Below are 20000 nucleotides of genomic sequence, written 5' to 3'. Positions count from 1 at the left end.
AATAAGTGTAACTTTGCTGAGTATCTTTAGAATAAGGAATCACTGTTTTTTGCTTTAGTAAAAAAATATAATTTGTGTCGCATTCACTTTTTCCAGTCTATTGAGAATGTAAATTTATTGCAACAGTAAGTCTGTAAATGTTCAACTATTGCACGTCTGAGTCACTGTTATGGGAATTTCCTTTCTTAATATTATTGATGCTTTTCAGATAAAGTATTTTTATATTGCAAGTCAATATATGTATGTGTTCACACATTACCTATAAAAAAGCTGTTTCCTTTTCCAGTGCGATGTTGTGATTTTTTGTCGTCTCGCATATACTGCTGTGATTCAGATCTCTACGCATAACACTGCAGGAACACGGTTGCCAGATCTGGAAACATTATGCTAATGTTTGGACCTCGTGACACAAAAGGGTCGAAAACCAATTCATGTCACAGTCGTGCCGTGATCACCACACTGCTTGCATATAAGATCTCAAAGGACATTACTAATAAACATTTATACTTCTTATTAGATGAGCGCTTCACTGAATACATGAGCTTGTAAATGCATAATTAGCGTGTGTGTGTAGTTGAATTCCCATCTCTGCTAAAGTCTGAGAGAACAGCTAGTCCAGTGACATTTCTCTTAAACTTTACCATGCATATACTGTGTCTGCTCAAACCCAGGGCCTTTATGGATCCTGGTAGCAAACTGCAGCTATTACCAAAAGTTAAATGTGAGTGGAGCAAGTACTGAATCTAATCTGTGAAAATGATGAATAAAATGCTTTGAAAGTTTCAAATATTTCAGGGAAAACACTCAATTTGGACAGAACTGCACATCACCTTGACTGACTTTCTACAGCTAGGTGTACCATGTATCGTACAAGCATAAGCTCATAACCTTAAACACCCTCCAACACACTCCAAGCATCATTTCACTTTTCTATGTTATGAAAGACCAGGTAAATACACATACAATATAGTTTTCTTTAGATGACAAGGGAAATCATTCACAAGTACGCTGGATTATGTGCTTATTCATTCAATGATCAGCCCTGGACGTTGTTTCATAATAGCACTGTTTTCCTTTACACACTCAGTGGAGTGGACTGTGTATTGCAGCCTCCTTGTGTCCCAGGTTCCGGTAAAGCACACGTTTCAGCATGTTGTCTCATCTTTGAGCTCCTGGGGTTTCTTCAGGACCAGTGGGCAACTTACCAAGGTTTCATCTCTTCTTTGCTTGTATCATAGAGGTGGTCAGGACATGTTAGCTCAGATAACATCTCAACGAAGTATGTGCATATGTGTTCACACTTCACCTCCTCCATGATTTATTGCTTCCAGTCTCCAACATCTTCTAGGCCACAACTGTCCCCGGAGGCTAATCGTGAGCGACCTCGTTGGCTGGAATAAAAAGAGGCCTGCCAAATCGTAAGCTAGAGGTTTTCAGACGCTGAGTCTGCAGGAGCCGTTCTGAGGGCACGCCTCTCTTCTGACAGCCTAGCAGGCTTCTAACGGCATGCTAGCGTTCATAAAGCGGTCTTCCCACCACCTGAAGTCCTCTCCATTCCAAAGCAGTGACTGGCTCGGCTGTCAGTTGTCCTGGAGTGACCTTTGCGCGTCAGTGCCTTTATTTGAATTGGTGTGTGTTAAACGTATGCTGTCAGAGCTAGGGCTGCAAGCTTGAGGGAAATATAGCACGTTTCAAAGCCAAAATTAGCCTTCTGCCATCGCTTAGCAAATATAATAACATGAATATATAGCTATGAGGCAAATGAGTCTGCCAACATGTTACCAAAGCATTCTCATTTCTATCTTTTGCTGGCCTATTAAATGTGACAAGATTTAGTGCTGTAATTGTTAATAATGGCTCAGATCAGCAGTAATGTATTTTAGATGTGGAATTATATTTCCTTGTCAAAGATCTATGTCTACATTAAGACATGATGTGATTTAATTTGTGTCTTAAGACCAACATGTTGCATGGTTGCTTTCATGTGCTGGAATATCATTTCATATGGAAATTTCTCATTATACAGCCAAATCTTCTTTTTGTCTGTTTTTGTCACACTCCCTGCCTCTGACTACATTTCCCATCAACCACCTGACAACTGCACCGAGTTCCACCAATCATAGCCAGCTCCTTCCTCTCCTAATTATGGAATGTTTTCAGCAGTTCCCTATTGGTGTCTGTCTCTTTAACCTGAATGTTTGTGTTTACCTGTTGTAAAGTATTGCTATATAGTGTCCTTTGTGGGTACTGTGCTTGTAGCTCTGGTCGCCGACCTGTTTTGGCTTCTGGTTATTCCCTGTGCCTGATCCCCCTCTGGATTGTTTAGTTGGACTGATCTGTGTTTTTGTATACTCTGGACTCACATTTTGCTGACCCGTGCTTGTCCCATTTGTACTGTTTTTGAGTTCTTTGGTTTCTCGTCCATTCATGTATAATAACTACAACTTTGGATCAGTCCTCTCTGAATACATCTGACTTGTCTATTTTTGATCTGCAAGCGTCTTAATTTAAATTTTTTTCCCCTTTCACATGCATCTGAAAAATCTAGAGAGACAACTGTATCACAATTGCAAACAAATAACTGAAATTTTAATATAACATGTCAGAGTGTAAGTTTTTATATGTAGTTTCCGGTTTTATTTGTCTTTTGGGTTTGGAGCTTTTATTTTGTTTTCCCCCCCCATATGTTATTGGCATGCCATCAATGTAGCCAATGGGAAGTTAGAGTGGCCCATGAGGGCGGAGCCAGACATAAAGCTCAGCATCAGACATCACCAGGCCAGTTGAGAACTGGGTTTTTTTCTTCTTTGTTTTGCTGGGATAGACGGCAGGTGCCCTTGTGTTTTATGTTCATTATCCAATACAGCAGTTTAATAGTTCTGACCTGGAATATGGTCTCTCCATGCTCCACTGCCACACACACTAGTTTTATTAAGAGTAAGTGACACTCTAGACCAGTACACCAGCACACCAGTACACCAGTACACCAGCACATGTCATTATTCCTACTGCCCCATGGCCTACAGGTTACGAGTTGACACTCTGGACCTACAGCCAACGCTGGTTACAAATTGCATACTGTTGCTCTAGCAAGAAATGCATCCGCAATTGCTGTCTTTTCGAGTGTCTTTCCAACTCTCGAGTATCGTATTCGCATAGTCAGATCATGTTTTCAGTATAGGACAGTATATAGCCACTTTTGTTCGTTTGCCAGGAGTGCCAGTGATTTTGGACAGCACCATATGTCTAGATCCTTGAGAAGATTTCTCCGAAAGACGATACAGACAGTCTGTGTGTGTGTTAACTGTGTTGTTTGTGTCTGTTCCATGGTTTTCCACTTTCGCAATCAGGCTCCTCTCCAATCCTCAGCAGATCTTCAAGCCGCCTGGCATCCTTTAATAGGACTCCAGAGAGGAGATCTGAGAGCAGAGGGAGAGTATGAGAGCATGCTGGGACGCTGTTTAGAGAGCGCTACAGATTTGCAGACTAGTCGTGTTAACCCGGGCTTCGATCCATGCATTTCCCATTACGATGCCACTACTGTATGTTTGTATACATCCACATATTCGTGTATAGCTGCATCGTTCTGTCCCAACTATTACTGCATATTATGCCTGACTGTTTGACATTCAGACACTGTTGCACAGTTTGTGTTTTCTGAAAAACTTCGCACAGTACTGTCATTACTTGGTGACTTTTATCTGCAGGTTAAGATCCGTGTAAAGGCTGACACTTCACATGACACCACTGCTGTTACACTGTGATTACACCTTTAATCACTATGCAATATACTGTGCGCCAGTCTGTGGCCGAGCATTGATACCACATCCATGCTTACTTTCTACACGTTGAATAATCACATTATGCAAATACAAAGTGTTATTTTGATCCATTACACTGTAATGCTATAATTGTACTGTGAAGTGTTATGAAGCTTCCTAATTATACTTCAAAGTTTCTAGTTTCGAAGTTTTATTTGTCACATACATAGTATACTGTACTTTTCTACTGGTGTATTTGTGTAGAGACAATATTAAAAAAACTGAAATGGGAGAGGTTGAACCAATGACTGTAATTCAGACTCTTAAATGTGCAATTAAATTAAATTAAATGTGCAAGTTCCAATAATTAAAATAAATAAAAGAATAAAAGAGGTGTGAATAATGGCACATTCTCTCTGACAGCTTTGTCCATTCCTGAAATGAATGTTGGCTGAGATCAAACATCAATTCACACAAAAGCCAACAAGTCTGAAAACGTTCTGATAACACGTGCACCATTTCCAAAAAACCTCTTCCTCACTGAACGCCTGCCTTTACCATCGGATACATGTGATCTAAACGTGTCAACAAATGAATTTGTAAAACACACCAACTTGCAAATCACCTTTTTAAAATCTGCCTGCAATTTTGCTGACCTTTGTTCTTTCAGTGACTTGAAATATGGAAAATAAGGTCAATTTATCAAAAATATGTATTCTCATCACAAACACAACTGAATACTGACTGTGGTTATGCTTTTTTCATGTCTACACTTCTTGTTTCTCGGTATAAAAAGGTTTCAATCAACCACATGCTGCTCTCTGCAGGTACAAACAAAGATTTCTTTCTTATCAGATTATCTTAATGTTTTCTTAATACTCCAAAACTGAATATTATGTTACATACTGAATATAGATACACAATTTGTGCTAGTTGAGGTTACTTGGTCTGTCAGAAGTTGACAATAAAATGCAAAATTTGTGTACAAAAAGAAAATAGTATTTTTAAAATTCTTACCTTTGGCATATTGACTAATAAACAGAAAAGCAAAGAATACAAATAATATATTGTTTAATATCAGACCCGTAACACGTGGTGGCCCGAATGCCACAGGCCGAGGGGCAGGACGCACAAACTCCAACGTCTGGGACATACGTTTATTTACATAAATGACAACGACACTTACATGTATTACAAACGATCAACATAAACATGTAACGATTGACATTAAACACAATGAACAAGCAAATTTTAACAATGACGAAAGAGCATTAACACACTACGTCAACAACGAGCAACACTCTGCACACTTTGCCACGGGTTTATATATGTTTAGAGGAACGAGGTGCAGGTGTGTGCAGGTGTGAGCACATGACTCAGGGGAGGTGAGCAAAACCTCCATGATAATAATCACATTTGGTCTGCTTTAAGCATTTCATCTTTGCTGTGCTGCTTTTGAACAATATAGATGTGACAAATCTTATAAATATTTTTAGGATAATAATTTTTATAGTGTAGCCCTATTATTAAGTAACAAGATCACCAAATATCAGAAAGACACATGAATGATAATGATAATGCATTTCATCAGATCACAACAGCACATAAACATGTCTTTAACGTAAAACAAATTTTAAATGTAATTAAAAGACACAAAAGCTAAAAAAAAACTTTTATGGAAGTGATGCGAATGAAACCTAAACAGTGGGGGAAACATGGACTTCAATGAAGGTACAGCTGTAATATCCTATAAAAGGCATCTAAGGCATGTGGGCGTTGGCCTGGTCTCAGAATGACTCATCTAGGTCACTGAGAAACAATTATTTGGCTGGCTGAAAGTCTTTTACAGGACTAATTATAAACAAATGACTGTCAGAGGTATTGTTTAACTCACTTAGTTTGCTTGTAATGGGTTGTCAGTATTTTTCAGCACCAGTCCTTATATCTGAATTTTCTGGGCAGGATGAAAAAACGTTGCCACAGAACCTAGGCCGAGATTTTACTCAGTGTTCAGTTCAGCCTCTTCTGTTCGGCTTTGACAGTTCAAATGTGATGAAGTAATAATAAGTGGTGCATGGCACTCTCCTTTCCTGCACTGCGGTCTGATCAGGGTGTAGTCTGTCAGAGGATGGAGCACAATGCTAAGTGGAAGGCAGAGGTTGGGTGGGACCAGTGCTGTTGGCTGGGATAGAAGCGCTCCGGGCGGAGGCCGCTGCGCTCCTCTTCTGGATGCGGTGCAGGAGAATGCGATACGCTCCGGTTAAAGGACTCCGGCAGTCCAGCTGTGAGTGGTTCTTCAGGTGCTCCTCGGTGATCCCTAGCTCCTCCAGTACCTCCTTTACTGCACGCTCTCGGGCGCAGAGCTCCGCCGCCGGAGCCGCCAGGTGCGCAGGTGTGGGGGGTGCCGGGGGGTATGGGAGCGGGTACCTGATGCCACCCAGCCAGCCGCTGGCCATGACCCGGGCGATAGGGGATCGCTGGGCAGGCTCCAGGGTCAAGAGGCCCTCGATGACCCTCCGGCATGGCTCGGGCACGTAGGAGGGCATGGCGTAGGTGCCCTGGAGCACGCTTGTTCGCAGCTTAGGCAGGTCTGGGCCATTGAAGGGGAACGAGGCGGTCACCATGAAGTACAGGAGCACGCCCAACGCCCAGAGGTCCACGAACGACCCTACGTAGGCCTCGTCCCGGAAGAGCTCGGGAGCGGCGTAGGGCAGAGAGCCGCAGAAGGTGGAGAGCACCTCGTCGGGCCTGACCTCAGCACTGAAGCTAAAGTCGCCCACCTTGACCACATGGCCGGCGCCGTAGAACACGTTCTGGGCCTTCAGGTCCCGGTGGATGATGTTAGTGTCATGCTGAGAGTGTGGACAGCACAGAGACTGTTATCCAAATATGAACGTTTCTATCAAAGGAAACTGCATAAGGCCTGTATCTAACCCCCCAAGTTCAGATCTTCCAAGGATCTGGGGCAGATAAAGTGCTTCTGAATCCACATAACAATCACTCATCCAGAGCCTTTCTTCCTAACTGCTGTGGATATTTATATATTGAATAACACGAATCCGATTTCAGGTCTCTGGCGACACTCACCATGTACCTGACTGCGGACAGGATCTGAGAGAACACCAGCCTACTCTCAGCATCAGACATTCGCCCCCTGCTGGAGATACTGGAGTATAGCTCTCCACCAGAGGCGTACTCCATCACCAGGTACAGGCGTCTGAAGGTCTCCACTACCTCGTACAGACGCACAACATTGGGATGGGACAGTTTCTCCATGCAGCTGACCTCAGCAGAGAATAGTCGCTGTGAGTGTTTGTCCAGATGCACTTTGTCCAGGATTTTGACGGCGACTTGCTCTTGGAGAAGTGGAAGGAGATTTAAAGAATAGATATAAATAATGGGTAAAAAAAAAAAAACATGACAAAGAAATAAAAAGGCAGAGAGAGAGAGAGAGAGAGAGAGAGAGAGAGGGAGAGAGAGAGAGAGAATATGATGAAAGCAGTAGACATGTGCAATGGAATATTTGAATTTAGTAGAATATCTGTGGCAGCCCCAAAAAAGAGAACAGGAAACCTATAAACAATAAAGAGAAATAATAACACATTATTTCCACCAATTTAAAATGATCATTTTCTTTTTATGTCATCGATATGAGCTGTTGGCGTCTTTGCCTAAAGACCTTTCCCAGCGGGATTTGCAGGAAAGGTCATTCAAAGCATAAGCGAGACTGTCGGAGCCCTTGTGACATGAGGATTAACCTAGTTCTGCTTCCTCAGGCTGAGCAGTTCATGTGGGAGAACACGCTGACATCATTATGCTCAAAACAGAAGACGAAGATTCCAGTTTTTATCTGATCTCGTCACTTAAAAAAAAAAAAATCTGTTCTCATTTGATCTAATCTCACCTTTGGTGAGGTCATGGATGCCGAGTCTGACTTGGGAGAAGTTCCCGTTGCCGATGTTGTGACGCAGCTGATAGAAGCCGATGCGCCTGCCGAAAGTGAGGTCCCTGACCACCCTCTCGCAGTGAGCAAGGTCATGCACGGCGACCTCAAGCGGCGTGCACTTGGCCTGCACTTCCCGGGGCTCGGATCTCTCTTCTCCCACCTCCTCGGGGAGGGACACCTCCCGCCAGGCATGCTGGGTAGCGCGGCCCCTGTGACTCGCTGTCTGATGAGCTGCCCACCCTGGAGGGGTATGGCGAAGGAGGGAGAGAGAGAGAGGGAGAGAGAGAGAGGGTGAGAGGGAGAAAGAGAGTGAATGAGAGAGGTGCAGAAAACACATATAGTAGTAACTATTCATTATAAAAGTGAGATGGTCATTCTCATTAAGACCCATTAAAAAGTAATTTTGGCATTCATAAGAAATTCTGTTCTATTTTTCGTGCTTACCTAGTGACTGTCCTTTCCCACTTTTCTTTGGTTTTCCGTACACATTCCTGTTCGGGACCATGGCAAGCTTACTTGGTTCCCTTAGACCTGGCAGTCCGCTATTCCAGTCAATAGACCTGGCAGTCCGCTATTCAAATCCAGCTCTCGTCTTTGTGATAATCCAGATCGTTTGGTGTATTCACAGCCCCGAATGTTCTTGCAGTCCTTGAGAGCATCCAGCACCCACTTCAGAGCGACACACACTGACTCGCCACACACACTCGCTCACTTAATTCCAGACTGCTGCCCCGCTTAGCTGCCTCTACCGTATCAAGCCTGGCTAATCCAGTGGCCAGACCCACTGACCCACACACCTGTCAATCATTCACACAGGCAATGATGAGATTATAGGTTCTCACTGTGTACCGGCAGGTCACTGAGATCGGTTATTAAACCACTGAGTGTGTGTGTGTGTGTGTGTGTGTGTGTGTGTGTGTGTGTGTGTGTGTCTTTGGGTGGGTATGTGTCTGTCTGAGGATTCATTTAAGGGTTCAGTTTTAGGGGTCTCATTTAAAAATTACAATAAATAAACAACAGCAGAAACAGAAGATGTGCGTTATGGTACAGGGCTGCTCTAAAGAGCTGGGCCCAGTTTCACCTCAGTCAGGTGAAGGATGAATCTACATGAAATCGAGGGAGACGGGACAATTACAGATACACCTCTCACTCTCTCTCCACACACACACACACACACACACACACAAGGCTAAGATCTCATGAAATGTTTGGAGTCAGCACTTTGTGTACCAGTGAGGACATCCAGGCACGTGACTCACAGATAACCTTGCAGGCTCAGAGAGAGGAGTGAGAGATGTGTGCTCACATACCTGTACAGCTCCAACTCACCACCACGTTCCACTGGAATCGATCACTCCACTGGATCCTGCAGGCAGTTCACTTATCCCTCTCATACTTTGCAGTCTACTACTAGGATATCTTGGTTATTAACTAAGTAACTTGGCTCTATGTCCCCACAAGTAATGGCAAAGTGTCTCCAGCCACAACTAGCATGCTAACTGCAGGGTTGCTTGCTTAAGAGCTTATGATGTCCAGTAGGACACAATGAGAGGACATGATGTGACATGAAAATAGGATGACATGTAGACCCAGTAAGCGGGACTCATTCTCAACACACCGAACAAAGATTTGCCACTCAGACATTTAGTGCATGCTCATCTGAGGTTTCCTACATGAATCTGGAACATTACTCATTTATTAAAGGCACAGTGATAATGTGGCCAAGCGTTCCCAAATCTCTCGGCTCAGTGTGCCCCTTGTTCTGTCCTCGTGGAAAGTTTTTGGGTCATGTGTTTTATGACCAGACCAGGCATGACAAACAGCTGTTCCTGAAATTCCAAAGCAAGGAAGTCTCACCTTCTGATCTGATCACATTGTTTACCGTATATGTTCAACACATGTAATTAATGGCTGTGGTTATTACTGTCTTTAGTAGTCCTGTCAGGATCATAGTAAATCTCCGTGGAAGATAAACCAATGACTTCCAACAGTCATGAATGCGAGATCCAGACTGCTAATGATTAGCTGACTAAGTGTCATTTAGGTGCTCCTTGATCAAAGATAAAAAGCTGTGATCAGTGTGCTGAGTGTGTGTGTGTGTGTGTGTTAAAGGTGTAACTGAAGATCACTGATTAAAATGAGAGGGGTGGAAATGGCTCAGGAAGACAGGACATCAAAGAGGTCCTGAATACACAGGCAGGAGAAGCAGGACTGGGCTGAGCTACCGTCATTCTGCATCATCCAGGAAACGTGTGTCATACGTACATGTGTTCACTAGCACTTCACGTCATTAATCAGACAGATTCATCAATCAGCTGGAGCATAATAACAGGCACATGACAAAATGGAGGAAGCGTCTGGCCTTTGGTGAAAACGCGTAACCAGAAGAAGAAACTGTAAAGTCAGTGTCTGTCTAAGATGAGAGTGCTATCAAAGCAAAGTAAAAATGCCTGTGAGTATCTCCAATAACATTCTTCTCTGCTTTGGGTCATCCTATCATCTATCCTTTGCGCAGAGAAGTGTGTGTGTGGGGGGGTGTGGATGTGTGTGTGTGTGCGTGTGCTGCTTTGACCGCTTTCTCCCACGCCATTTGGCTCGTGCAGAATAAACACCAAGGTGTTGTAGTCCTCGGTTGGTGGGTGGGTGGGGGGGCTTTGCTGGGCTTGCTTTACTAGTGACTGCCCCTGTTTTGGTTGAAGCAGAGGTGCTAAACACCTTCCTCCCGAGATAAAGGAGGAATAATACCCCTCAATGAGAGGCGCTTAGAGCCAAAAAACCCCTTAAGAAGTTAATCAGGGAGAGGGTACGACCCGGGCGACACGCCGACCTGCCGAGATCCCGCGACCCAGAACAAGGGGGCTCGTCCTCGAAGGTGACAAGAGCCGCAGGTGTCTGGGGGGTGGGATTCCCTTTGATGTGGCCTCCGCCCAGCAGCAGGCATTAGAATAATGGAAATTTGATTATTCGTCACCGCTTTAAATCAGCACCAGTTGGGAACCTTCAGTCCGCCACATCTGGGAGCGGGGCTCAGGCACTTATAAATATTCCCTTGCGGGTTGCACAGCGGTGACAGTCGGCAGAGACGCAGGGGAAGCCGGGTGGGCATTTATGTGTGCGATGCTCAGAAGTGTCACCATGGATGTGTTGCCATCGTGTGTTTTTCTCCTTCTCTGCGTGTGCCATCTGAGCTGTAAGTAGCACTCTTTTCATTCCCTCTGTTCACACAGCATCTACACAAACCCGCCAGTGAAAGAGTCACAGTTTGCCTGCCCTTATATCTCAAGGACTTGAGCAGTATATTAAACCGAAATGGTCCTTAAAATTGTATAGTGTCGTTAGTATTAGAAGCAAATGTTTTATGTACAAATGAACAAATAAGAAACAAATCCTGTTATTTGTGTCAGTGGGTCATTGTGGTTGCACAGAGAAAATAGTGAAACTGTACTATTACAAAGCAAACACTAAGGGATGATATTTCATGTCTTGTCTGTCCAAAATGTAAATGCCTACTGCTGACCAAACATGACAAATAAGAATTTTGCTCATTCACTGTGCTGTTTTATTGCCTTCGTGTCGTCCTGTACTGAGTGTACTGCGTGTGTTTTTGTGTGTCTCACAGTTATGGCAGTATTGAACCAGCACACAGAGTCAAGGAACCTGTTTGCAGAGAGAGCCTGCTGTAGAAGACAAAGTCACTTCCTCTACATAGGACAAGGTAAAGGACAGGACTGGTTCAACGCCATGGCGCCCCCTTTCAGTCCTGACTAGAAATAACTGCTTCGGTACAAATATTTAGCCAAAAGAAACCGACCAACCAACAAAGAAGCGAAAAAAAAAGAAAAAGAAAAAAGAAAAATGCGAATGATATCTAGCTTCTGCGATTTCTAAATGTAACAATCCGAGGAAGATTTATTGACAGGCTGTTTGAAGATTGAAGGTTGTTTCCCCTGTGCTGTAACTCAGATATCCTAGGCAGTCCCATAAACATGGACGTGGGTATGTGCAGGACTCACTGCAGCCAGTCGCAGCCAATTGCCTTTGAGGCCAGGGTGCAGAGCTACTCGAGAACTTCCTCCATGCTGGACTACCTGAAAGACAGAAAGGTAAGTCAGAAATAAAGCACTAATATACCACATTAAAGCAAGCTGCTGTACACCACTACTGGCCACAATACAAGTGAAATAACAAACCACCAGACAGACAAACAAGCAAGCTGAAGGTTGAATAAGTTACTTCACACCCTAGTACATATTTAAAAGTACTGCAATATTTTGACAGTATATCAGTTATGTTATTACATTATGATATCCAGTTATAATATGTGGAATTAGCACAGGCCAAATTTTGGTTCCTGAATTATAGTGTCCCTTGTTCAACAGACGCGACTACTGGGATCGCCCCATCGAGAGTCCGCGAGTACCGTGGGAAATGTGCCGTCATGCGGCGCGAGCTCAACCTGCGAGCCTACCGGCATGCGCGTGGACAAAGTTATGCTTTTTGACGGTGTGCGCGAGGTCGAAGTGATAGAAGAGTGTCACTGCGAGGCAAAGGTCACGAGGTGCATCCGCGCGCCCTCGCTCAAGACGTACTTTTATGAAACCCCGTATGAGACCGTCGTTGATGTTGGGAAATGTGTAGGGTCAAAAGGTGAACTAGGTAAGAAAAATACTGTTAAAAATGCCTACAGCAACTTTTCAAAGACATTTTAACGGTAATTTCATTCGTCTAAATATTAATCGCATAAATAATATATTCCTTAAATCTCGGTCCCTGTTTCTATAATTTCTATAATACCAGTTCTATATTCAAATAGTTGCAATCTGAGAAATGCGAAGACAGAACATTTATATTGTAATTGTTCGTCACAGTTGTTTCTGTCATGATAAACGAGGCTGGTTTAACTGAAAGACTGTGATTTGGTTCTTCACAGAGGGGTTTTCCTGCGTGCCCACTAAATTTGACTCCACTGTTGTGGACACGCCAAACAAAGTGGAGCTCATTCAGACCGTGGTGGGGTGTGACGTGAAAGAAGGATGCTACAGAGTCCCTTACGTGGAATATCACTATGAGATGTCATACAACGCCGACGGACTCAGGGAAGAAACCCTGAAGGTTGGTTTTCACAGACTAAAAAACACCTTGCCAGCCAAAAGGCTTCAAATGATCCATGAATATTAGATACAGGGATGACTGGGTGTAAATGGGTGCAGATATTTAGTTACTGCTAAAGGTAAGCCACTGGCATTTCTAATATCAACAAATGATTGTTATTATAAGTAGCCAATTTCTCAACACACCTTGTAGATGAGATCAGTAAATAATTTACATCCATAAAACATAAACATTTTGTCTTTTTTTAAAAATCTGGGAGTATAAAAGCAAGGGTCATGAGTCTGCAGTTAAGAAGGAAATTAGTCATTTCCATGTGGTGTCAGCCATGACTAATAAGTGATCTCCATTTGCCAGACAAAAAAAGGGTCAAATTGATGATCCGTTTCCCTTAACCCAATCCACATCTTCCTTTTAACCCCCAAATTATGCATAATGAGAGACTGATGTCACTCATTTATAATTAAAGAACACTTTTAGTGCTGAGACACCACGAGACATACGAGACAAAATGTAGTAACTTTATGCATCATCCAAATAAAGTCTAAATAAATAAGTTAATGAATAAATAACAAAAATAAAGCTTGTGTACCTGTTGTGTGATCCTTTCCTAAAATGACACTAATTGTTTTTGCATTGTTAAAACCCCCATAGATTTATAGATTTATTGATTTACTGACACCATGTGCCCACATGGCCTCATTTTCCATCAAGTATCATTTGGATTGTGAAAGTCAAGAATTTGCGTATTTGAGTCAAGGGAGGGAAATGGTGACCATCTGTTGCAAAGGAGGTGTGAGGAACAGATCACACAGAGCCCCAGCAGGTGCCAAATCAAAGCATTTAGCATGGAAAGAAGAAACCCCCATCCCCCACCCTGGGGTCTGCCGTTGGCTGGTAGCTGGTGGTGAGATGACTGCTCCTCTCTCTTGTGTTGCTAATTTTCTTGCAGGAAATAGATGTGGGGAGATGTTTGGGAAGCTGCACTTCAGGAAGCCACTGTCTTCTCAGGTACGCTTCAAAACAGCCAGTGTAACAAAGACAGAGAAAACACACACACACACAGTTCACGAAACATTTGCATTTCACTTTGATCAGTCTGAAAACTTTGAGAAAGACATTAAAACACTCATCTGGATAAAGTTTGTCCCGATAATTTAATCTTATTCAAGGGTAGCGTTCTTCTGTGAGAAATGAAACTTTGAGTTGGTGCCAATGGTGCCAATTCTGTAGCTCATAATGCATCTACTTGGTTCACTGGCTACTTTTTTACTGACATTTCAGCTTCATTAACGCATCTACTCCATATGGTGAAAACATTGTCAAATGTCTATCAAAACACCAGAATAATGTTTCCCCCCCCCCCCCCCCCCCCTGAATTTTACACTAATCTTGCTGTTATAAATCAATCTAAGTCCGCTAACTAGACATTCAGACTTCGTGGCTGCACTAAGAATCAGTGTTCAGACTTGCTTGCACTGTTTCGCAGGAGTGCGTCCGGTACAGCCGAGTGTTTGCTGTGGGCAGAAGGCCAAGGGAGCGCGTGCGTCCCGCAAAGCTACGCGAGCCACACGTTTCTGAATCAGCGTGGCCAAATCCGCACCGTACTGGCCATCACGTCGTGCCTCTGCCAGTCCTAGCCACAGCGACCTCTACTGGGAGTGCGCAATAACTACAGCGATGTGACGGAGACATGTCACATGCTCGTCGAGGACAAATATGTCTCTTATATTCAACTGACATGTCTCAGCTGTGGATGTAATATATGTAAAATATGTAAAGATAATTTGTACAAATACAATGATGTCATTAATTGAGTCCTTTATTTTATTAAGTGTTTTAAAATGTCTAACGCGTGCGCGCGCACACACACACACACACACACACTCACAGACGCACGCACACACACAAGGAGCGCACTAAGATTTTTCTCATCACTTAAAATTTTTATTTTGTCATTTTCTTAACAAATCTGCTCTTAAGCCACGTACTTGTTTGGCCGCTATGAAACGTCTTTTAGAAGAAGCCACGAGCTTTCACGCGCAGGTCTATGTGTTGTCTGCGCGTGTGGGCCCGGGGCATATAACAGCTGCGCGCGACTTACGATAGCCTGGCGCGAGGAAGCCATTATGACGCTCTAAGGAGCGATGATATTTGTGCAGGTGAATATCGTGTTTGCAGACTGAGAGGACATCAGTAGACATCAGCAGCACCTGCGCTGCGTGGAGGCCCACTTTAACTTGCAAGTGTTGGCCATAAAACCTGCCTGTGCGAGCGAAGGAAAACAAAGGTTTCCTCTGTTAAGATTAACAATAGTGAATCTATTTCCCACATGGTGACATTTCTAAACAAGCAGGACAGTCCCAGAGAAATAAGAAACGAGCGATAAGTGAATTAAAGTGTTAGATTTTCGAAGCGTTTATATGTTAGTAGACAGTTTATACTAGAGAGGAAAGAACTTGTTTTCATTAACGGTGCATGATAACAGTCGGTTCAAATGAACGGAGCCTGACACTAATGAATGGGTTGATTACAGAGGCTCAACCTAAACTAACTGCTCTTAACATCTGCTCGTTAACTACGTGGAGTTGACTTTGTTTGAGCAGGTGTTGTGTTGTGTGCATTTGCTTTGAGAAGGTAATTGTTCCTGTTGTATCAAATCCTCCTCGTTTGTCTACATTAATGGATCCATTCTTAACGACGTTAACCACCTGCGGAGTGCAAACTTCCTAACTCTTCCTCCCAGTCTGCTCCATCTCCAGCGTATATGGAGCTCTTATTAAAAACACGGCCTTTCCCCACCCTTTACACTGATAAACCTTCTTTGGGACCTTTTGAAGTCCTTTCTAAATGAATGTCTACGTTCTCAAGATAAATTCCTTTGCTCTTGCATCCGAGGAACCCGGCAGACTAAATCATCACTCGAACTCACACCTTGTTAACACCGCCATTACCTTCTGCGTTACACTCGGCGATCATTGACTTACATTTGCGAGCAAATAGCACCTCTTTGTCACTGTTTACCGAAGACTCAGACACCGCGGGCCGGTCTCATATAAAGTGGTACCGGCCAGAAGGTGCTCAGTCCGTTGCCTCTGCCAGGTGTAACCTCCCTGAACACGAGCGTCCAGAGCATCGGATACAGGTATGACCAAGATGCTGACCGTGGCGTTGCTCCTGATCGCTCTTGTAAGTCCTGGCAACCCTAGGCCATCCCCTAACCATTTAGAAAACCAGTTTAAGACAGAAAATGACTCGAAGGAAGTCCGCTCTGCAGCTATTAAAAGGCTCTTGGAAGTCTTCGGCATGGAGGATCTCCCCGCGTCTCTGGTCCGCGGGCACAAACAGCCTCCCCAGTACATGCTGGACCTGTACAACACAGTGGCGGATGTGGACGGAGTCACCAAAGACCCCACGGTACTGCAGGGAAACACCGTCCGCAGTTTCTTCGACAAACGTAAGACACGACGTTAACATGAGCAGCTTTCTGTTTCAGTCAGTATGGTTTGAGTTGGTATTAGTTACTGCTTATTTCGAGATCTAAACAGTTTCCTTCTCACATGGGTTAGATGGTGCGTATGCTAAACGCGGAATAGTACACAATCGGCGCTAATTCCGGTTTATGTTTTACTCAACAGTGCATAGTGAACAAATCGAATTTTTATTCAATTTGTCGTCCGTGGCAAGAAGCGAAAAGGTCCTCACAGCGGAGCTCCACCTTTTCAAACTGAGGGCGCAGGAAGCACTAACGTTCAACAGGCATCATTTCTGCCAGGTAAGACCTCGTCCTGCCAAAACACAGTTACCGGATCAGAGTTTTCACTGGCCTGCTAGGTGGCGCACGACACGACATCGCGCCAGGAAATAAAAGGGCCGACAGCAAGCATAGAAATGGCTCCCTCCTGTTTTTGTGCACAGGTCAGTATCTTTCAGGTTGTTGATGGCAGCAAAACGGACAACCCTCAGGGCAAGAAACTCGTATCTTCAAGGCTTATTCCCATACACTCCAATGGTTGGGAGGTTTTTACCATCACACAAGCTGTGAGTTTAACAAAACTGTCGTTTTTCACTTTTATTTGATTTTTTTCACATACTGAGACCAGAATTAGAATGTCTTTATTATAAGTATGTTTCGTAAAGGTGAATCTTTGCGCATTATTGCTGGACGCGCTGTGTAGGTACGCACCTGGATGCTGGATGAGCGCAGCGACCTCAGTTTGATGGTTTCGGTTCAGCCTCTGGGTTCCGCGACGGACCTGAAGCCCGTGCGATTCGCATCGGGTCAGAGCCACCACCACAGCAAACAACCCATGATGGTGCTCTTCACCGACGACAGCAGACGTGCCACTTCACCGGAGACCGCTCAGAGAAGTACACCCCCCCTCCTTTACGCCCTCTGCTTGTTTAATTATCGAATCCTAATGCACACTACGCGGTAATGACTGTGAATGTTTCAGTAGCTACACTAAAGCGAACGCGAAAAGTATCGTAGTTACAAGAGCGAGGGACGAGAACCTAATCCGTGGCGTGTAAGCGGTTTTAACGAACGGATCGGGAAGGTTAAGGTGATTCCGGCAAGACGTTTCCCACAGACCCAGTTTCCTCTAACCTGAAGTCCTTTTCTTCCCCAGGGCCTGAGGATTCCTCAGCAGGTCCCAGCCTTCCTCTCCCCAGCCTGACCCTGCCGTCCTCGGAGCGTCGTCACACGCGCTCCCTCGACTACGATGATCTCCCCGAGAAGCTCCCGTGCCAGCGGATGCCGCTCTACGTCGACTTCGAGGAGATCGGCTGGTCCGGGTGGATCGTGTCTCCTCGTGGCTACAACGCCTACCACTGCAAGGGCTTCTGTCCCTTCCCCTTGGGACAGAACATGAGGCCGACCAATCATGCCACCGTCCAGTCCATCATCAATGCCCTAAAGCTGAGCAAAGCCGTGGAGACGCCCTGCTGTGTTCCTGACAAGCTCTTCTCCATCAACCTCCTCTACTTCGACGACGACGAGAACGTCGTACTGAAGCAGTACGACGACATGGTAGCAGGGAGCTGTGGATGTCACTGACACCCCAATACTGGAAATAACACGTGCATGAGAAGCCCAACAGAGACACGTAGACAAGAAGTAGTTTCATGCCTGCTTGAAAAGCAGTTGCCTGGCAACATTAACAGCATGGTTTGCTAACAGTGACACCTTATAAGGTTTGTTTTGTGAATTTTTGCTACTTCAATGCAAAATCAATAGCACTAGTAAGAGGTGGTGTTTGGAATCCTGCTTTAAAACACAATAGAAATGGTGGACTGCCCATAAATGCTACTCGGTTTTTCATACAACTTTGTAAAAAATGTAAATATGAAAAATTAATATATGAAGGAGCTTTATTTTGTTCCCTGTAAAACTTGTACATTTGTATATTGTGTGTTGTGAACTATTATAAAGTATAAATAAATTGTTAAACAAAAACGCCTTCTTGAGTCACTGTTTAATTTAATTAGTTATGAATATGCTTTCAGATTACTTGATAAAAATGACACAAATTCAAAGTTTCATTTAAAACATGTGGAGGCCCTACAGTCAAGGGCTGCTGTCAATTTCACTGACATTTCATTTCTGACATTTTCGGCATTTAGAAGACGTTCATATCCAGAGCGACTTACCCAAGTACTTTGTTGTCTTCTCATAAAACGTATCCTAGCCAGCATAGTAGGTGACAAAAATGTCACTATTATTATTATTATTATTATTAAGGTATCCTTTCATTCATATTCAGTGCCAGTGGAAGAAAGGTAGTAGATCACATGAGGGAAAATGGCTAAAAGAGGAAGCTAACATATATATATTACGGCAGATGCTATAGTGCAGAGGAGATATATGGAGGTTTTGAAGACACACAGCATCCCTTTATGATTTGAAAACACGGCGGTATTAATGACAACCTGTGAAGTGCTGAATTTTTAAAACTAGTTTGCATTTAAATGTGGTGTGATGCAAAAATGAAGCATTAATAGAAGTATTAAATGAAGAATTAATTGAAGTATTAAATGAAGAATTAATTGAAAAATTGATTGAAGTAATAATTGAACAATTGATTGAAGTAGTAATTGAAGAAATGATTGAAGTATTAAATGCAAGTTGAATTGAGCTCATCAGCACTAGCATGAAAAAAGTGAACTGCATTAGAATTCAGTATGACCCTCACACAAGAATCATGTCACAGTATGCTTTCAGAGGTGTGTTTAGTGTATGTGTGTGTGTGTGTGTGTGTGTGTGCGTGTGTGTGCGTGCGTGTGTGCGCATGTGTGCGTGTGTATGTGTGTGCGCGCGTATATATGTGTGTGTGTGTGTATATATGTGAGTGTGTGTGTGTTGGCAGGGAAGCCATTCTTTTTTATTCTTTTTGTCATTGTTTTGTTGCTTTCCAGACAAAAATCTTTTTTTTTCCAACACGTATATTTGCATTATCAATAATCCTTCTGCTAGGATATCATGCCTTGCTGGATATTACTATTCAGTTCTGCTTTTCTTAGTTTATTCCTTTTTAAAATTATTTTTTATTTCTTATCTTTGAAGCATGTTCAGCTCCAACTCTCTTTTCTTTCATTGTTTTATTACTTTTGTAAATGTTAAACTTCTTTATGCACAATTATACTTTCTAATAAAATAAATATGAAACATTTAATTTTTATTCCATAACACTTTAAATATCAAATGAGCTAGAATATCAAGGTAACAAGAAAAAAATTGTAACCAATCTTTTAGGCTGACTAGACAGATTTATTCTGGGTTGATATAATGTTAAATACGATAACACAAACAGCAGAGGAATTAAACATACATAATGCGTAATACTTACCAATACATAATACATAATACATGGCAACTAAACACTGTCTTCCACTCCCAAAGACAATCAGACTGTGGCATATTTGCTCCAATGGAGCTTGTGGTTGGTGTGGCAAACTGGATTCTGAAAATGAATTCAGTAGTACTTATGATGTTGATTCATACAGTCGCCTGTCTTTACTCTGAATGTGCTTAAACGTTTTAGCGCAATATCTAGCGATACAGGGTGGGGCTCGAGAGTTAAGGCAAAAACCATTAATACATTAAGAGTTTGGTGATGAGGATCTGGTGAGCTTGTGCCGGGGAAGCTGGGAGTTGTAGTTGTGTGCGCTGTGAACGGAGGGTG

At 43.3% G+C, this 20000-nt stretch overlaps 4 protein-coding genes across 4 annotated transcripts in view; 3 read left to right on the top strand and 1 right to left on the bottom strand.

The window, feature by feature from the left end:
- The window catches only part of ccl25a (chemokine (C-C motif) ligand 25a), a 3373-nt gene extending 3128 nt beyond the window's left edge, over positions 1-245 (top strand). Inside the window, exon 5 of the mRNA XM_027017443.2 lies at positions 1-245. This exon is cut by the window's left edge and continues 477 nt beyond it. The gene's annotated coding sequence lies outside the window, so the exon portion shown is untranslated.
- A 5637-nt stretch (positions 246-5882) lies between these two features.
- LOC113581932 (serine/threonine-protein kinase NIM1) lies at positions 5883-8212 on the bottom strand. Its single transcript, XM_035528097.1, is given in 5 exon segments — positions 5883-5977; positions 5980-6613; positions 6849-7117; positions 7666-7947; positions 8152-8212. Coding segments are annotated over 5 exon segments (1341 nt in total).
- Positions 8213-10827: 2615 nt separating this feature from the next.
- im:7138239 (uncharacterized protein LOC497366 homolog) lies at positions 10828-14547 on the top strand. The gene is made up of 7 exons (XM_027017444.2): positions 10828-10897; positions 11327-11422; positions 11671-11810; positions 12087-12363; positions 12638-12819; positions 13769-13827; positions 14306-14547. The coding sequence occupies exons 1-7, from the start codon at positions 10843-10845 to the stop codon at positions 14454-14456; spliced, it is 960 nt and encodes a 319-aa protein (XP_026873245.2). The 5' UTR covers positions 10828-10842; the 3' UTR covers positions 14457-14547.
- A 1416-nt stretch (positions 14548-15963) lies between these two features.
- Positions 15964-17910, top strand: admp (anti-dorsalizing morphogenic protein). Its single transcript, XM_027017419.2, has 5 exons — positions 15964-16273; positions 16455-16591; positions 16735-16857; positions 16995-17187; positions 17448-17910. Exons 1-5 carry the CDS (start codon positions 15964-15966, stop codon positions 17873-17875), a joined length of 1191 nt encoding a protein of 396 aa, XP_026873220.2. The 3' UTR covers positions 17876-17910.
- Positions 17911-20000: the final 2090 nt, after the last annotated feature.

The sequence above is a fragment of the Electrophorus electricus genome, chromosome 7 (assembly GCF_013358815.1).
Source record: "Electrophorus electricus isolate fEleEle1 chromosome 7, fEleEle1.pri, whole genome shotgun sequence".
Lineage (NCBI taxonomy): Eukaryota > Metazoa > Chordata > Actinopteri > Gymnotiformes > Gymnotidae > Electrophorus > Electrophorus electricus.
Note: the sequence above shows the minus strand (reverse complement) of the source record. Positions and strands in the feature narration are given on the sequence as shown.